Source organism: Capra hircus, chromosome 20, assembly GCF_001704415.2.
Source record: "Capra hircus breed San Clemente chromosome 20, ASM170441v1, whole genome shotgun sequence".
Lineage (NCBI taxonomy): Eukaryota > Metazoa > Chordata > Mammalia > Artiodactyla > Bovidae > Capra > Capra hircus.
The window spans coordinates 11480258-11500017 of NC_030827.1; the positions used below are offsets into that span (position 1 = coordinate 11480258).

General features: G+C 46.1%; 1 protein-coding gene across 2 annotated transcripts in view; it reads right to left on the minus strand.

Moving 5' to 3' along the window:
- The window catches only part of PIK3R1 (phosphoinositide-3-kinase regulatory subunit 1), a 97179-nt gene extending 81928 nt beyond the window's left edge, over positions 1-15251 (minus strand). The window contains exons 1-2 of one of the 2 annotated variants that reach the window (XM_018065533.1): positions 15033-15251; positions 2345-3056 (exon numbers count right to left, since the gene is read on the minus strand). In XM_018065533.1, the coding sequence (XP_017921022.1) occupies positions 2345-2678 (334 nt within the window). In that variant the 5' untranslated portion in view covers positions 2679-3056; positions 15033-15251. Of the gene's footprint in view, positions 1-2344; positions 3057-4373; positions 5496-15032 lie in introns of those variants that run through there. The other variant, XM_005694608.3, reaches the window with a different exon arrangement.

Genomic DNA, 19760 nt, shown 5'->3' on the forward strand with positions numbered 1-19760 from the left:
CCAAAATCACTGCAGATGGTGACTGTAGCCATGAAATTAAAAGATGCTTGTTCCTTGGAAGAAAAACTATAACCTAGACATACATATTAAACCTAGAAAACATATTAAAAAGCAGAGACATTACTTTGCCAACAAAGGTCCAGCTATCCAAAGCTATGGTTTTTCCAGTAGAGATGTATGGATGGTAAGAGTTGGACTATAAAGAAAGCTGAGGGCCAAAGAATTGATGCTTCTTAACTGTGGTGTTGGAGAAGACTCTTGAGAGTCCCTTGGACTGCAAGGAGATCCAACCAGTTAATCCTAAAGGAAATCAGTCCTGAATATTCATTGGAAGGACTGATACTGAAGCTGAAGCTCCAATACTTTGGCCACCTAATGCGAAGATCTGATTCATCTGAAAAGACTCTGATGCTGGGAAAGACTGAGGGCAGAAGGGGATGACAGAGGATAAGATGATTGGATGGCATCACTGACTAGATGGATGCGAGTTTGAGTAAGCTCTGGGAGTTGGTGATGGACAAGGGAGGCCTGGCGTGCTGCAGTCCATGGGGTTGCAAAGAGTCAGACAGGACTAAGCGACTGAACTGACTGAATCTTTCACATGCTGAGAGAAATTTAATTTTTTTCCCTTTTGAATTAGTCTCCATATAAGGAAGTATCTCTAACTTAAAATATCAAAAGTCAAATGAAGAATATGTAGTTGGTAGGAAAAAAGAAACAATTATCACCTACCTCCCTCCACGCCCCCCCACCCCACCCCAGCTAAGTGAAACTATGCAAGAAACACAATGGTTGACAAAATTACATGTGTATGTGTCAAGCTTTTTTGAGTCATCTAGAAAGAAAAACTATTGCTTTGAACTGTCGAGTTAAATGTATCATTTGGGCATTACTTCTAACAAATGGTATAATGTTTATAAAACAAGTATCCTTGTTGGGTTGGGATGGAAGAGAAAAGCTCTCCTCTTCCAGTACCTTTTGCGAGTTCCTTGACTTTTATGAAATATTCCCAATTCTAATTACCCCTGCATTCTGCTTCTTCACTCTTGGTACGTCATTCATTTGAGCTAGAATAAGTCAATGTTAAAGAAGACACAAGAGTACCAGGAGCTTATCCAGAAATACAGAGTCAGTTTTACTTGACAAATAACTACTGCAGTTGAGTCCACCCATTAGAAACACATCTTTCCACACCTTTCTCTGTCTGTGGGCAAAAGATTATACAGGGGGAATAACACTTGAGATTTACTAGTGAAGAAATGATTTGACAATGCTGTTAACAGCAAAGCAGCAAAAGGCTTGTCCCTGTGAAACACCTAAGGAATAGCTGTGCTCGAAGCTGAAGTGGGGACCATCTCCCATCAACAATGAGCGGGTTTTGGGGTTTCCCTGGTGGCTCAGTTGTAAAGAACCCGGCTGCCAATGCAGGAGACACGAGTTTGATCCCTGGTTTGGGAAGATCCCACACGCCTCGGAGCAACTAAGTCCATGTGCCTCAACTGTTGAGCCGGCATTCTAGAGCCTGGGGAACCGCAGTTATTAAAGCCCCTTGAACCTGTGCTCTGCAACATGAGAAGCCACCACAACGAAGCGCCCGAGAAATGCACCTAAGGAGTAGCCCCCTTTGGCCACAACTAGGGAAAAGGAAGACCCAGTACACCCAAAAATAAATAAATGAAATTATATATATAAAGGGAAAAAAAAAAACAAAACCATGAGTGGGTTTGGATCAAGGTGGTTTCCACTTGAGAAAACCATTTAGTGGCTTCTTTTTTTCTCATGAACAGACGACATGACCCAGGCATCAAGAGGTTCCCTGTGCATCTATACTAACTACAGGATTGAGTTTCAGCTTCAGCCAGTACTCCTGGAGAAGAAACCAAGAGGCAGACACCAGGTTATAAAAACAACAGTTTCTTCTCTGCCGAGTGCTGTGGTCATTTTATTACTCTCTCCATTTTCCATTAAATATACTTACATTAACCTTACCCTCTACTTTCCCCTAATGATTATTTGGATATACAGTACCAATTACATGAATAAGAATGCAATAGGTGTTTGATTCCACAGTGACTCTAATAATCATGTTCAGAGACATTCACTAAACAGGTTCTCAGACATCATGTCCTATTTTTTATAACAACCCTCCACCCCACGAACACAGATTTCTAGCCATGTAATAACTAACCAACTTTTATGTACCGTTTGTAAATTCAAGTAAAGCTGCTAAAACAATTTCTGCCCAGAGCATTTTAGCCCAGCCCAACCAATCTGAGACTTTTCCTTTAAACAAAAAAAAAAAAAAAAAAAAGGAGTCTTGAAGCAATCACTCATCAATACTGACCTTGTTGCTCACTGTCGGCTTCAGTTTTTGAAGGACCTGGGGCAACAGGAAGGGGTCGAGGTGGCCGGGGCTTTGGTGTGGGAGGCGAGATCTTTTTCCTTCCAATATATTCTACGTAAGTTCCCGGAAAGTCTCCCCTCTCCCCTGTCGTCTCGTTATAGCCATTTAACCAGCCAATTTCTTCAGGCTTGGCTTCCTGTCCATCACTGAATCCAAGAGCGACTAAGGACCCTTTGTTCACAGTCAATATGTCCCCCAGGTGCAAGTCAATGTCTTCTTCCCGCTCCTTTTTATAGTCGTACAGCGCCCGGTACTGGTACCCCTCGGCACTCATGGCTGCACACCTGAGACCATGCAATGGCTGAGGCTGGCTGCACACTGCAGTCTACCCTGACGTTTCTCCAGGAAGTGAATTCAGAGTGTGTGCCAAGGCTCCTGATACACCTCCAGCAGGGGACAAAGCATCAATCTCCAAAGGTTTAGGAGGAGAGGTGATTGGCCATCCGGCCGTCCATCTGTCCTCCATGAAGGGTGTGACTGAAGTCAAGGCTCTCCTCCTCTGTGGCCACGGTGCCCCCACCAGCCTCCTCTTCAGCGACTCGTCAACACGCCGACTCCCGGATGACTCCCCCGGCGAGGCCCGATCCTTTCTGACACTCTTGTCACGCTGCCCATCTGTCGTTGACGGTGGCACGCCACATGCGAGCTGCACCTAGCAGAGGGAAAGCAAGGCTTATGAATGAGCAGCACGCTTGGGCCATCTGCGTGAGTCTGGGCTTGGACTGCCATTCAACAAGTACTTAACCAATCGGGCAGAAGGACGCGGGCCGGCGTGCTCGCACTTCCCGCGGTATACACAACAAAGACGAGGGAGGCAGGCGGTCCCTGCTTTCTAAGAATGCTAGGCAGGCTGAGAGGGGTGCTGGCACGTGGTAGCATCTCTGAGACAAGGGACACAAGGAAGCATGACATGAGGTACGTGTCCTAAGAGAGCAGAGACTGAATGCTAGGGAGTTCAAGCAGGGGCGAGCCCCACCTCACTGCAGGCATCTGAAGACGTAACAGGTGGCAAGAACTTAGGTGAAGCTGTGAGGGGGCACGCGTCACCTTCTGGGAAGAGCCAGAACAGGCAATCCAGTATGTGTGAAGCCCAAGAGGAGGCATCGGATCCGAGTTAGAAAGATAAGCAGGGGTGGTATGACGCCACGCATGCCTGTGGCGAGTTCATGAGTCATGCTATCTGCAATGGGGAGCCAGGAAAAGGCTTGGAGAAAGGGGACGGACAGGACCAGGGTTACACATGAAGAATTTCAATCTAATCCTGATGCATGAGAGGGGCTGTCACAGAGACAGAAGAGGAGAGCCAGGCAAGGCGTTCTGCAGCCGTCTGGGCAAGTGGGCATGAGGGCATGAACCAAAGTGGCAGGAGAAGGCGTGGAGAGGTTCGGAACTGAAAAGGGACAAAGAGGTGGGGGGGTGGGAGGGGCATGGCAGCGCTGAAAAAGGGATGGAGAGAGAGAAGCACGCAAGACTGGGATACTGCATCCCAGTGGGGGAGACAGAGAGACCACAGCAAGATGAGGAACAGGACCGCAGAGAAGCCAAGAGGAAGGGCTCTTCCCAGCCTCGAGAGCTGAGCGAAGGTTCAAGGCACTGTCGACTACTGGGGCCTAGAGATCAGCTACTCCATCCACTATTTTAGAACTCATTTCTACATGAAGTCAGATAATCAAGAAATATTTACTTGTGTGTCTGTTTAGCAACATATTAGCATGTGGTAATACAAAGAAATAAAAAAGACACAAAAATTTAGTATATAATACCAGAACATAGGTAATTTTGCTAGTACCTTCCAAGGAAAAAAAAGCAAAGTAGAAAGCATAAACTATACAGAAAAGTACAAAATAAAAAGGAAAAATGCTCTCTCCTTCCCACTTTCTCCTTTATCCCAAAGGTTATTACTGTTTGATATTAAAAAGCAATAAAGTGATACATTATTTTTTAAAAAAAGAGAAAGCAAAAAGGGTACCTGACCCTGAGTTCATGAGAAGACCGTAGATACCAGTATCAGGCAAAGGGAAGCCAGGAGGCCTTGGTGGGCTAGAAGTGATGCTGAGCATCCAAACCCACATGTGAGTAGCTGAAAACCTGGTCTGTGATTCAGGACAGGGAACACACCTGAAGTTTGGTAATCAGCTGCAAATAAGACATGGGCAAACTCAATGGAATGAAGGAACTCAGAAAAAAAAAAAAAATTAAAAGTTAAAAAAAAAATCCAAGGTCAAAACATTGAGGCTCACTGAATGCTGCTGAAATGGGAAAGTCAAGGTCTGGAGACAATGTCATGTCCTGGAAATAAGGGGTAAGAGGGTTCAGGTAGAAAAGGGTGATCTCTAAGACTAAATCCTGCAAAGGCCTCTGGGAGTGTAAAATAGACAGGGCTAGGTCACCCCAGGGCTGCGTCCATCCTGGACGCATGGCAGAAAAGCAGAGCAAGCCACTCTAGTCTAACGGTATAGAGGATCTGTTGTTGTTCAGTTGCTAAATTGTGTCGACTCTGCAACCCTGTGGACTTTGCAGCACGCCTTTAAGGAGTCAAGGAATAAAGAGAAAGCAGATAGCTGCTGCAGATCACTCTATGAAGACAGTTCAGTGGAGGAGGAAATGCAAGTTTCTTCTTTTTTTTAACTAGTGGAGGCAGAGGGCTTGGAGAGTCAAGAGACTCTCTTAAGAGACGCAGTAAGCAGCTTGGATTGCCACTAGAACAACAGAGAACAGTGCGCACTCGGACACACCATGCGCCCCACGGTCATTTCTCCAGGTTATCTTGGTCATAAAGAGGAAAAGCAAACTCAAGGTTTCAGTTAAGCTGGCTGAACAATAAAGCAATAAAAACAATAGCCTCACAATGTCGGTGTGCTATGTCAAAGAGAGCTTTTGTAAGTTTTCAAGAGTAGACCCCTTAGAAGTTTAATATTATAGGCACTCTGCGGTGCAGGCATCTTAAGAAGCAAAATCTAATCACAGATTAATTGTTATGCTGGCATTCAGAAGTGTAAAGCATTCAACTTTACATGGCTAAAGCCTCTTAGCTGTAATACAATAACACTCTTAGGAGAGTTACATATTAAAAGAAGCAAAAACAAACACTGGAGATCTTTGTGCAGCAAGAATATTAATTTGGGGTAGTATTCTATTTTGTATTTCAGTCGGCAGAGGAAAAAAAAAAAATTAAAGCAGCCAGCAGAGCATATGAGAAAAATAAACTATGTTATGTTTGAAGACAGCCTCTCCTTTTGCCAGATCCAGAATCAAATTAAATATTCACTGCATAAATTCACACAAAAATGTAGAACTAGCAAATCCCATTTTTAGTACTAATGTACTCTGTTACAAATGAGACACAGAACTCTAAAGAACATGGAAATTTACATATCCCTAAATGCCTGGAAACCAGGCAATATGCCTAAGAATAATTTAATTCCTCCAAATTTGCCTTGAAATTTTTCTTAGCTTTTCCTGGCAATTTATGTCTTTTTTGGGGGAGGAAAATCCTCAACTAGAAGGCTGGGTAGATCTTTCCGCCAGCTGCTGCCTATGGCTTCCTGTTTCAACAACCCAGAAGGCCAGTTTGGTGAGATTCTTAACAGAATGAGCAGTATAATGATCCCTCTCTCTCTTCTTCCGTGCCCCCTGCAACTCCTCCTCTCCCCTCTAAAAAGCCTCAGTAAATCGCCAAGCCTTACTCATGACATATCTCTGCAGCTATGCATGTCCTGCACCAGGGGACACTGTAGTACGAAAAGCCTCTAAGTCTGCTCAAGGTTGTATAAACCTAAAAACTATGTTAACACTGGCCTGAAGCTAAATCCCTGCAAAGAGATAAAGAACCCTGAGGAACCCTAGTGAAGTAAAAGTGAAGTGAAGTCGCTCAGTCGTGTCCGACTCTTTGCGACCCCGTGGACTGTAGCCCACCAGGCTCCTCCGCCCATGGGATTCTCCAGGCAAGAATACTGGAGTGGGGTGCCATTGTCTTCTCCAGGGGATCTTCCCAACCCAGGGATCGAACCCAGGTCTCCTGCGTTGCAGGCAGACACTTTAACCTCCGAGCCACCAGGGAACCCTAAGACTAGCAACTACTAGACTCTAGAGCAGCAGTAACAATCCTCGCCTTACATGCCGGAGACTTGTCTCTACAAAGCCCCCCATCCTCACCATTTGTAAGAACGACCTTATTTTGTGTGTCAGAATCTTGTGCAGAATCCTGGGCCCTCAACCAAAAAAAAAAAAATCCCCAGATCTTCTATGACTCTAGGGCTGCAAGTAACACACACTACTCTTATCTTCTGGGACTCCACCATCAAGGCCAGAAAGACCAATGAAAACAATCCAAGGCCAGCTGTGATTCAGTGGCAATTAAGTGAGTGGAGAGCAATTAAGAGGGAGACCTGCCTAGCCATCTGGGGGGCACGTGAAGGGCATCCTATGGAGAGGTACAGAGAGGCCTTGGCTAGAGGGAGGAAGCACGTGGCTTCTCTGCTGCACACCTTACACTTTCTCCTGATGGCCACGCCCATTTAAACGATGTCACTGTCGTCATGAAAGTGAAAGGGAAGTCGCTCAGTCTTGTCCGACTCTTTGTGACCCCATGGACTGTAGCCCACCAGGCTCCTCTGTCCATGGGCTTTTCCAGGCAAGAGCATTGGAATGGATTGCCATTTCATTGCCGTCATGGTCGTCATCTAATACTGGGAGCTACAGATGTATTAACCCATTCAACCATCACCATCAAATATTTATTGGGAGCTAGACTGTGTGGATCACAATAAACTGTGGAAAATTCTGCAAGAGATGGGAATACCAGACCACCTGACCTGCCTCTTGAGAAACCTATATGCAGGTCAGGAAGCAACAGTTAGAACTGGACATGGAACAACAGACTGGTTCCAAGTAGGAAAAGGAGTACGTCAAGGCTGGGAGAAATATCATTAAATATCAATAACCTCAGATATGCAGATGACACCACCCTTATGGCAGAAAGTGAAGAGGAACTAAAAAGCCTCTTGATGAAAGTGAAAGAGGAGAGTGGAAAAAGTTGGCTTAAAGCTCAACATTCAGAAAACGAAGATCACAGCATCTGGTCCCATCACTTCATGGGAAACAGATGGGGAAACAGTGGAAACAGTGTCAGACTTTATTTTGGGGGGCTCTAAAATCCCTGCAGATGGTGACTGCAGCCATGAAATTAAAAGACACTTACTCCTTGGAAGGAGGATTATGACCAACCTAGATAGCATATTGAAAAGCAGAGACTACTTTGCCAACAAAGGTCCGTCTAGCCAAGGCTATGGTTTTTCCAGTGGTGATGTATGGATGTGAGAGTTGGACTGTGAAGAAAGGTGAGCACCAAGGAATTGATGCTTTTGAAAACTGTGGTGTTGGAGAAGACTCTTGAGAGCCCCTTGGACTGCAAGGAAATCTTACCAGTCCATCCTAAAGGAGATCAGTCCTGGGTGTTCATTGGAAGGAATGACGCTAAAGCTGAAACTCCAATACTTTGGCCACCTCATGCGAAAAGTTGACTCTTTGGCAAAGAGTCAACTGATGCTGGGAGGGATTGGGGGCAGGAGGAGAAGGGGATGACAGAGGATGAGATGGCTGGATGGCACCACTGACTTGATGGACGTGAGTCTGAGTGAACTCCGGGAGTTAGTGATGGACAGGGAGGCCTGGTGTGCTGCGATACATGGGGTAGCAAAGAGTTGGACACGACTAAGCGACTGAACTGACTGATATGTGTATTAACATGGGTCAGTAACCATGAAATGGGTACTACCAACATTCTCACTTTACGCAAGAGGAAATGAGGTGCAGAGAGTCGGTGTCTTGGCTGTGATATCTTGGCCATGACAATGTTCAGGAAGGGACAGGTAAAACTAGAGTTCAGATCCAGGCAGTCTGGCTCCAGAGTCATCACTTTTAACATTCTAAAACCTGCTGCTCAAACTCAGTTTCCCTGGATGCCCAGATACGTCAATAAGGTCATCCACGTAGACCCCCTGCCTGCATACTCAGACCTCTCAAACTCATCTTGACGATCTGCTTTTTACTCTCTGTGATAGTGGCCTTACTGGCAGTATCTGTGGCTCTTTCACAAAAAAACACCTGCACATAGAGAAGCCTTTATAACTCAGCAGGAGTGCCCTCAAGTCTGAGACTCAGCATCCTGGACCATGCAGATTTTCTTCCAAAGAGACTTCACTGAGATGCACCCTTGCCAAACAAGTCCATAAAGGGGTGAATCAAATATTGGGCACCCAACCTCTAGAATGGAGAAGGCAATGGCAAGGCTGCCCTTTTCTGGAATCCTGTCCATTTCTGCTCTACAAGCTTCAGCTTCTGTCACCCTGTCACTGCACAACTTCTGACAACTCAGTCCCTGCTGGGTGGTGGGGGAGAGATGTAAATCATCCACAGTCACTGGGGAGACCATGTTTAGAGGACTGGCAAGTTCTCTTTCTCTCACCTTCAGGTTTGCCCCAGCACAGCAGAAATCTCTGCAACCTCGGACACTGGTAGTGCCTAGATTACTCGCCTGTGGTCAGTGTGGAGCCCAAACTATACGTTCCACAGATTCACAAGCTTGAATCTTTAACCTCTTTGGCTACGTGCACCTGTCCATTGAACTATTTCCACTCAGTTCCATTGGAATTATTTCCACAGTTTAGGTTTTTATATGCAAATAATATCCACCATGGGGCTTCCCTTGCAGCCCAGATGGTAAAGAATCTGCCTGCATTGCAGGAGATGCAGGTTCGATCCGTGAGTTGGGAAGATCCCCTAGAGAAGGAAAGGGCAACCGACTCCAGTATTCTTGCCTGGTAAATTCCATGGACAGAGAAGCCTGACAGGCTACAGTCCATGGGGTCGCAAAAAGAGTCAGACATGACTTAGCAATTAAACAACAGTATCCACTATTCGTAATTACTGTTTTCAAATAACTGAGGCAGTTTTATGACATAGGCTCTAAGCCAGTGCATAACCTGAGTTACTGTAACAAAAGCTATAAAGAAAACCTAGGAACAAATAACAAATTAAGTTACTCTTATTAGAACATCATATGAAACAGTTCAAAAGTTCCTTCACAGGAATTATTTTGCTCCTCTCTTTGAAGCCTTTTATAGACTGCCTGCAATGAAGGCAGATTTTTTCTCTGCTAAAATACTGACCAATTCTCATTCTGTTCCTCAGAATAAAGTTGTTTCTGATGCCCCACAAGTAGCTATCCATGACTTCTTAACGTACAACTGCTTGAAAGTAAATTTTCAATTTAACCCTCTAACCCACAGGCATTTGGGCAAAGAACCAAACACAACTCTTTGAAAAGTCCTCTGACTTTGTTGACTCACTCATTCCCATTTACAAAGGACAGAGGTTTAGCAATCTTGGTGGGGAGGCAGGAATAAAGAATATTTTCAAATCACTTAAAATAAACCAAGACTATATCCTGATCGTGTGATTCTACCTTGCCATGAAATCAGCTGTTTGGTCCTGGTTCTCAGAACAAGACAGACCTTCAATCCAGCTACAAAGCTACAGATCAATCCTTGGGCCCCCAGCCCTACAATTCATCCTTTCATCTTCAGTAGGGCAAGCTCCCTACCTAAACTCACATCGCTCTTTTAAAAAACAGAAAACAGAATTAATCATCTAATCATCATCTAAAAATCTTTTCCCCTTTCAAATATGGTGTCCTGGAAATCATGAAAATCAATTATTTTCTTATTAAACATAATGAATTTCAACCTAAAGTGCTGGGCTCAGGGTAAAATTTTATGGGGTGAGAATTCCATCTCAATTAAAATAAAATGAAGGGCTGGGATGAAGCCCCAAATCAGTGACCTCAAGTATCTCCATTCATTTTTCAAACCAACCAGAATGAGCACCAGGCTACCATGCTCTGGGGGAGCTGGGCATCTGAGCCACGCCTCCTGCCCACAGGCCCTCTGGGGGCTGGGTGTGTGGGGACTGGACAAGCCCTGGTCAAACAACAAGGACATGGGGCTCTCCAGAAACCAAAGCGATGGGATGGCGCCAGCACTGCTGAAGGCGCAGAAACACAGCCCCAGCTGGACACATTTCTCAGGCTCAGCGGTCATCACAGGGAGGCTGCAGCTTCCAGAGCCTGAGAAACATCCTAGAACCCAGAAAAGGCCCTGGGGTGGACCATTCCAGTTCTCTGCATCACCCGGGGCAAGGAAGCCCTGAGAGGAGGCTGCCCTGGAATGGCAGGGCGGAAAAAGACACTCTAGCGTCTCTCCTCTTGCGAAAATAGGATGTTACTGTGGAAAATTCTCAGCAAGCAGGTGAGTGTAAGCACTGGACTTCACACTCAAAGATGCTTGTCCCCACTGGGTCCTAGATTTTCCAACTTGACCAAGTCTCTTAAACCTCTCTGTGCCACTGTTTATTATGAAGATGAAAGGAAATTATTTATACAGAGACTGAGCTCTGATCTTGATAATCAGAGCTTAATATAATTAACACCGACACAGTGCGTACTAGGGGCCAGGCACTGTCCTTCTAGTTTTGTATACATCAACTCATTTAATCCTTGCATTCTGGGTACAGTTTATCATCTCCATTTTACAGATAGGAGAATCAGCACAGAGAAGTTAAATACTGTGCCTCAGGTCAGACAGCTAGTAAATCACAGCTGTAGCAGCAGTATTGTATATCCTATCATTATTATTAGCATTGATTGCCACTTATACAATTCCTATTTAAAACTGGAAACATTTGCCAAGAATTTTTCTTTGGCACTGTTTCTAAACTCTGCAAACTGTACAGAAAGATTCCTGAAGCTAGCCAAAATAAAACTCTGTTTCTTTAACTCATTTTCAGAGTAAATAGATAGACAGATAAGGGTTGCTTGTGGACTTTGCCCATCTAGTCCTGGGGCAGAGGGTGGCTCTATAGAGGTCAGGGCTGAGGAGACCTGGGAGGGGCCAGGGCTGTGCGAGAGGGTGGTAAGAGGCAGGGGGTGGAGTTAGGGGACAAAACTCCTCTCCAGGAAGCTGTGGTGGCTGCTTCCTAGCTGCCTTCAAAGGAAAACAGGTGATCCCACTCACACAGTTCTCCAGGGACGGAAAGCAGTGGCTGCTCCTGTTACAGCCCTAGCTCCTAAGGCTGAGCTCAGGGCTGGACCACTGAAGTCCAGTGAGGGAGAGGGGTCCAGCCTGGCACCTCCCTTTCTTCACTCTCTCCTCCCTTCTGCCAGACTCCTATGACTGCAATACTCTCTGGGGTGATTATTAACATGAACACCGTTTGGACTACAGGTGCAGGAGGTGGGGGGCAGTGGGGGTGGGGAGCACATATGTATAGATATACTTCAAGGAAAACAATGCTGGAAGGATAAAATCTCCAAGATGTTTTTATACTAGGATTTTTTTTTTAAAGCAAAAGGTATATTACACTCACTCTATCCTTTCAAATAAATACACAAAAACCCTAACATCACCCAAACAGACATGGTTAGCAGTAATTACAATCTATTTTCAGCTGCTTTGGCATCATGTATGTGAAATTGCCTCTAACTGCCACTTTCTTAAGCAAGTAATTCCAATAAGAGCGTTGGGAGAATCATGGCAGGTAATCACATTAGGGTGTAGGTGGAGGAGACCGGGATACAGAGGGGCGGGTGGAAAAAAGAATAGGATGAATATTTCAAAAATGAATTACAGGCTAAGTTTTTTATTAAAAGCTGTCATATAATTGATATTATGCCTTGCCTTCTAAGGTGATAACCCCTTCCTTCCATTGATAAGTAAGGGCTTCTGAGGGCTTCACTAGGACACTCTATTCTCTTGCCTTCACTGGCAAATTCCTGTGTCCTCCAAAATACAGAAGAGCTGTGGGGAGCCCGTCTAAATGTATAATATACTAAAAAAAGGCACTTCCCCTTTTCTTCTGCATTGTGTATGCCTCAGTTGTGGGAGAATTAAAAGCAAAACACCAAATGCAAACATGATCTTAGCTTTCAATATTCTACCTGACCATGAAATCTTTTTTTTAAAAATCTGCTCATTGACCATCTCTTTATTCACTAAAATTGACTTTGCATATGACAAAATGCAAACACAATGCGAGCTGAACTAGAATTGTTCCTGTTTTAATGAGCAAGTGGACAACTTTTCAGATTAGATGTCTTTTTAGAATACTCCCTTAAAATACCTAAGAAAGATTTTGACCAACATACTAGCCTAAGAATTATATGGCATTCATGAAATTTTACTTAAAGATATGAACAAAACTTTTAAGAACACAAAATTTGAGTAAGTGGAGCAGACTTGCATGAAAATACAAAACCCTCTATAACCAGCCAAGGTGCATTTAACATTTCCAGCAGATAAATTTGCACTACCACCATCACTGTCAATAAGCAAAATACATATCACCTATGACTTATTGTACCACTTCTATTTCCCAAATCAACTTAATACTTTAGGGGTTTACTGTTCTTAATAAATTTAAAGACACAGCTAGAGAAAGACAATACAATTGATCAATGGAAAATGAAATGCTTTTTTCATGTCGGCTCTCAGCATCAGAGGTGAAAAGACACAGTGATACCATCATTTTACAAAAGGAGATAAAACAGCAGATAGTAATGTGTACAATGCAAATATCTGCTATGCAACTGACAACAACAGGTCCCAGATCAAGATGAAAGTTAAAAAGCTACATCCTAACCCACTTTGAAAGCCAGTATCAGATATACAAAACTTTCTTCCAATCACAAAAATTTATATACTTCTATGGAAAAAAAGTACAACTCTCTACTTGCAATTGGCATATAAAAGCTAAAGAAGCCAGTAGTTGACATAACCTAGCATTTCTGCAAGGCAGAGAGCCTCCTCCACAGGCCTTTCCAGTTTAAACCTGATCCTCAACCAAACATATCTTTCCAAATTGAAGAGGGATCCCTCAAAAAAAAAAATAATAATAACAACTCTGGGTATTTTCTCTGGAATGACCAAAACACTTGCTTCCCAAAGCTTAAGTAACTCTTGTTCCTAAGAAAACTATCATCTACTGCTTTTAAAAAAACTATTTATTTCAAGACAGTGTACTCCATGAAGAAATTATGGCTAGGAGTGCTTTTTTTCCCCTCTCTTTCAATGATTTGTGTGTTTCAACGATTTCAATGTTTGTGCCCTTCTGTGCAAAGTCACCAAATTCCTGATGATGACTGATAAACCTGTCTTCCTATTCTGACCTTTTCTAACTAACACCTAACCATCTTTAAAGTTGCCAAAAGGCAACACAAGCTAATGAAAAAAAAAAAAAAGCAAAAGAACCCACTTCACATAATGCCTGGGTCACTTACACTGTGAATGTCCCGCCTAACAACTAAAACTTCAGCCCCATCAAACTGAAATGACAATCTAATGCTGCATTCAAAACCCGGAACTGTTTTATCCATTCGTACTTCGCACAGACTGACAAAGAGGAAAGAACTGGAGCGGGGGGCAAAAAAGGCCGGAAAACCCCCTATCGCTTCGAAAGTCATCAAACCCCCAAACCCAGTAAACTCACACTTGTATACCAGCAGTGCTGCAGCTACACCAGAGATTAACGGTAAACGTGAGAGCTTTCTGATATTAAACTACGTCCAGAGAAGCAGAATTTCCCCAAATCCAGTTCACACACATTCTGCTTTCAACATGTAACAGCCATTTCGCTCACACCCTTTCATTACACGATCGAATCTGGTTACCAAAGTACATTTCTGCACTCAAGCGGTTGGCCTGAGCTTTCCCGTTCTCTTTGTCTTGTGATCTGCCGGGCAGTTTCTGCCCTTGGGAAGTGAGCGTGAGAGCTGTGGATTCCAGACAATTCCGCACGATCTTTCAGCTCGGGCTTGCACGCTCTCTCGCTCCCTCTAGCCGGCTCCATATTGCGGGGCCGGTCCCTCCGGTCTCGCCCCACGTTACAAAAAGCTAGATTTCTGGGCTATCCGAAGACCCCATTAAATCTGCCTCCAACAACCTGCCACAGGCCCGGCCGGCACCACACGCCGAGCTAGGGCCCCAGCGACCGGCCGCCCCGAGGCACACTTCCCCCACCCCGGAAGAGGAGGGAGGCAAACTTCGAAGGGCGGGGGCGGCGGGCGAGCTCCTGGGACCCCCGCCCGCCCCGGGCAGCGACCCAGGTGCAGCCGGAGAGCGCGGGGGAAAGCAGAGATCCGGCCCGCTAACGCGAAGGCGGCGGTCAAGGCGCTCTCCTTCGCTGAAGGGCTCCGGAAAACTGCAGCCGGGCGACTGGGGGAACCCTCAGGAAAGTGTACGGTGACGGAGAGGTGGCGGAAGCCCGAGTTCGCCTGCAACTCCGGGGAAGAATGCTCCCGGCGGCGCGCACACCCCGCTCGGAAGAGGACCAGGGAAACGGGAGCCGCGAGGGAGCCGGGAGCACGCGGGGACGCTGGCCAAGAAGGGGACCCGCGGGTGCCCGGAGGGCGGCAGATGCCAGCGGCAGGGAGGACGGCGGCCGGCTCGCTTCCCCCGGCTCGGTTCTGCAGAAGGAGAAGCGGCTGCTGGTGACAGGAAGAGAGCGGCTGTGGCCGCGCGCGCACGCACCGCCTCCCCCTCCCGAGCACACACCCGGACCCGCTGCCGCCACCTACCTCCCCCACCGGCCGGCTTCCTTCCTCTGCTGAGCCCAGGCTACACCGGCAGCCTCTGGCGCGCACGGCTCCGATGAGCCCCTGACCCAGCTCAGATCCGCCAGCCGTTCCCGACCCGAGCTCGCCGTCTCCAACCCGCTGCCAGCCGTGGCCGCCGCTTCCTCCAACTCCGCTCCAGCTGCTCGCGACTCCTTTCCGTGCGCCAGCAGCTCCAGCGCCCGGCAGCGGCCCCGCCTCCGGCCCCGCCCCGCGCGCCCCGCCCCCGAGCCCTCGCCAACCAGCGCCCGCGGCTCCGCCCCTCTCCGCTGGCACCGCGCCCTCCGCCGCTGCCATTCACCGCGCGGCCAGCGAGCCCGGCGGCCAGCTGGGCGGAGCTCGGATCCTGCCGACCCTTCCTGCGGCCCGGCTGCCTTTCCGCCCCCAGCCGCGGGGATGCCCTGGGCGACCCGGCCGAGTGCTCTGGGTTTTCGCCCGCCGGGCCGGCCAGGTTGCTCCCCGCCTGGGGCTGAGCCGGCTGCCGGGCGTCTTCGAGACTGGAGGCGGCGGGTCTGGGAGAGACCGAGGACGAGTTCAGACTTAGAAGCTGCGTCTCTAATCGCGGTGTCTTGAAACACACCCCAGCATCTTTCGAGCCCCCAGCGTCCCACCAGCGCAGGGGCTGGGGCGGGGAGGACTCGGATTCCAGGCTAGCCAAAGCCGGAGGCCCTGCATTTCTCTGCTTGGCCAGTGCGGCCGCGGAGGTGGGCTGAAAAACCGCGCCACCCCGCGTGGCGCCTCGGGGTGAAGGAGGGGTGAAAGGGTGAACCGGAGGGACAGGCGTCCGCAGCCTGCCTCGAACTCCAGGAGCCTGGCTGGCACTGCCGTCCCCGGGAACCAGGCGGGCCCGCCAGAAGGGCAGAGTTTCATGAGGAGGGCGCACGCTGACTGATCCCTCCCAGTCCTGAGATGACGGAGCAAATGTAGGTCGCTCAGACAGACTGCAGTTGCTCGTGGCTCGGTGGGAGGAAGCTCACGGGAACTGTGAATTCCTTAAATTTCTTAATTTTCTAATGCACATTTTTCAGCTAGTCCTCATTATTTTAGTTGCTCAAGAAAAATCTGCTGTTGATACAAACCTTCCTCTGACGGTATGATGGGATGCCACCACCCCCTCTGTTCCTCTTTCGCCCATGAAAACACGTAATAGTCCGCCTTTTAAAAACCTCTTCCCAGATTCCTCTTTCTGCGGTTTCGAGACGTGCACCCGCCCAGTCGACTTGCCCTAAAGCCCTGTTCCCAATTTCCTTGCAAGAATATTACTTTTTTTTTTAACCAATAATTTACTTTTGTCAAAGTTTGAGTTTGGTGGGGGTTTTTTTTTCAGGTGTTTTTTAATTCCGTGTTTTTTTCCTTTTCTTTATTTTTAATGGACAATGGAAGTAGAGGAAGAGTATCCTGAAATTTATTGACTGTCCTTAGGAAAGACAGTCATCCCTAAAGGTGATTCACATTCTGATGGACAGCTTAGTTGTACTCTAGGTTTTTCAGGCCTGGCATTTTTGTTATTCCAACGTATTTCTTGAGCTGGGGATACAAAAGCAGACAGCTACCTACTTACGTAAGAATCCACTTCATCTAAAAGTAAATATGAAGTTTACCAAGCTACATCATTCCCATGCATCCTGTGAAATGAAGGACCTCATATATTGAGCTTTATAAATGAAAGGAGGGGCCTCACCCTGTGACAGAATAACTTTATCCAATCCAATAAACTGAGATATAACTGGTATGACATTTGCTGTATTTCTGTTAGGCATGGGCCTGAAGAAACCTTACCAGCTGTCTCCTTTCCTACATAATGAGTTCCTGGAAAGACACTTACATACTGCTCTAGTGGGGTTCTATTCTCCCTAAACTAAAAATAGCATGAACTCCTTGATCAAGCTGCTTTTTCTAGACTTCAGCCACTTATTTCCAGTATATATATTTTTTTCTATCATATTTGAACACATAACGTAAGTCCATAGAGTGTTGCCTGGAAGGACAATATGTCTCTCTTTCCATAAATTGAATAATTTTAGTCTTTGTTTCTGGAGAAGGCAATGGTAACCCACTCCAGTACTCTTGCCTGGAAAATCCCATAGACAGAGGAGCCTGGTAGGCTGCAGTCCATGGGGTCACGAAGAGTCGGACACTTACTGACCAACTTCACTTTCACTTTTCACTCTCATGCAATGGAGAAGGAAATGGCAACCCGCTCCAGTGTTCTTGCCTGGAGAATCCCAGGGACGGTGGAGCCTGGTGGGCTGCCGTCTGTGGGGTCGCACAGAGTCGGGCACGACTGAAGCGACTTAGCAGCAGCAGCAGCAGCAGCAGTCTTTGTTTCATCTCTATTAAATCGATACCTCTTCACCATTTCACCAATATTCAAATATTTATTCATTTTCTACTAACTTGAACAATAAAAGCGAAAGTCACCAGAACAGCAGTATTCAGATTTTTAAAAAATAACTTTTGCCTTTAATCTAATCTTATCTGGACTCCCAAAATGTAACTGTTATAAGAATCCATGTGGTGAGACCAAAAGCATCTCTAGGTCTTTGGATCTGCCATGGCATTACATCTTGGGAATTTGTTGGAAATACAAATTCCCTCCTCAGTGAAATAGACATACTGGGGGTAGAGCCTGTGAATCTGTTTTAATATGCCTTCCAAGTGGCATGCTAGGGTGTGAGAACCATTGCTCCAGGCCTAAGGCATCTGGAAACGCAAACTGAAACCACTGCAATAAAATGCTGAAATAAATGCGCAAACACTACTGTTCAATCAGTAACAGCCGAACTGGTGGCTGGCAGCAGTGCCACCATCAAAGAGCTCAAAATGTCAAAGGAGGTACAGTTCTCCAAAGGGAGAGAGGCTTTACCGTGTGGTGACATGATATTATGGTTGGTGACAGCGAAGGTGGCTCAGAAGGCAGACCTACAGGGGTCAAGGACCCCCAACACTGAAAGGCTTTCAGAGCCCACAGCAAGCTGAGAAGTACCCTCCTCAAAGAGGACCAGTAGGATATTCTCGTTTGTCACCATCACCGCAGCTACTTCAATGACAGGAGTGCTAGAACAAGCTTCCGTTAGGACTTCCCTGGTGGTTCAGCGGCTGAGAGTCTTCCTGCCAATACAGGGGGCCCTGAGTCAATCCCTGGTGCAGGGAGATTGCACATGTAAGCCTGGGCCTCACAACTACTGGGCCTGTACTCAGCAACAAGAGAAGCCAGTGCAACGAGAAGCACGTGCACCGCAGCTAGAGAGTAGCCCCCACTCGCTGAACTTGAGAAAGCTCACACGCAGCAGCAAAGACCCAGAAGAGCCAGAAAAAAATAAATAAACAACTTCAAACAAAAAGAATAAACTTCCTTTAGACTTGAAACCTAAGTCTGTCATTCAGGGTCAAAATCAAAATTAAACAAGAACAAATGCCTTCAAGCCTTTGTCTTACAGCCGGCAGCTCGGGCACTATGTAGGCGCTTGCTAGATATGCAGAATCCCAGACCTGCTGAATCACAACCTGCATTTTAACAAGGTCCCCAGGTGTTTTGCAAGTTAAACTCTGAGATGCTTTTAGACGGATCCTCAATTTTGGAATTGCCTGGGGAGTTTATAAAAATCCCAATGCCTGGATTACACAATAGATTATATCAAAATCTTTGGGGGTTGGAACAGAGTCATCAATATCTTTTAAAGTTCTTCATATGATTCCAGTATTTGAAGCCAGGTTTAAGAACCACTGTCTTGAAGGACCCAGGTGGGAAAAGTGCCATAGGAAAGCCAACTGGGGAGAAACTGGAGCCTAAATGGCTGGTCTTAAAGGAAGCAGCTGGTACTAGAGTTTAGCTGACTGTGGCCACGCAGGAATGTAAGCCCAGATTTGCCAGGCCTTTCAGAGAGAAGTTGGAAATCCAGATTTTTTTTTTTTTTAATGGGCGATTTCCCAATTATTAAATGCTGGCAATTCATTCAACATTTTTTGAACCCTGGGTTTAGGCCACATAAGAGTTATGACCACCAGTTTATAGTTTTATGATGCTCTATGACATAAAATTAAGTGGGCCTAAAAAAAGAATAAAAAAAGAAAGGACGCCCAAGAAGATAATGAACTTGAGGTCAAACTGTTAATCTCAAGGCTTATGTATTTCAAAACTTCTGTTCTCTACAACACCAAACATTTGCAGGAATTCAATGGCTGAGAATTGGTAATGGGTGAGATACCAGTGCTAGCAACCTTGGGGCAAAATACTCTGACATTTTGCCCAATATTTTTATTTGCCCTATCTCCTGCCCTGATAACTAAATTGGGAGAAAAATCAATCTTTGTATTATTTAGCTTAAAATTTTCCACTCTTTGTGAGCTACCCAGGTTAAACACATATTACGAGGCGCAGAAAAAATTATTGGCTGGAATAGTACTTCCTAGCAGAGGGAGAATTCAGAAGGCCAACAGATTGAGAATTCTCATTCTGCTGTTTCTGAGCTTGTACATGCTGATAACCATGTTGAAGGATCAGAAGGAGAGGCAACTTCCTGACTGTACCCTCAGTGAACATGTCAGATCATTATCACCTGTACTCAAAGTTCTTTGGTCATAATCTGTGGTCTGGGCATTTCTTGTCTCTTTCAGCTCTTTAGTCCTCACACTTTGAGGAAGGAAACGAAATAAGTCAACCAGTATGCAATGGAAGTAAATGAGCCACCT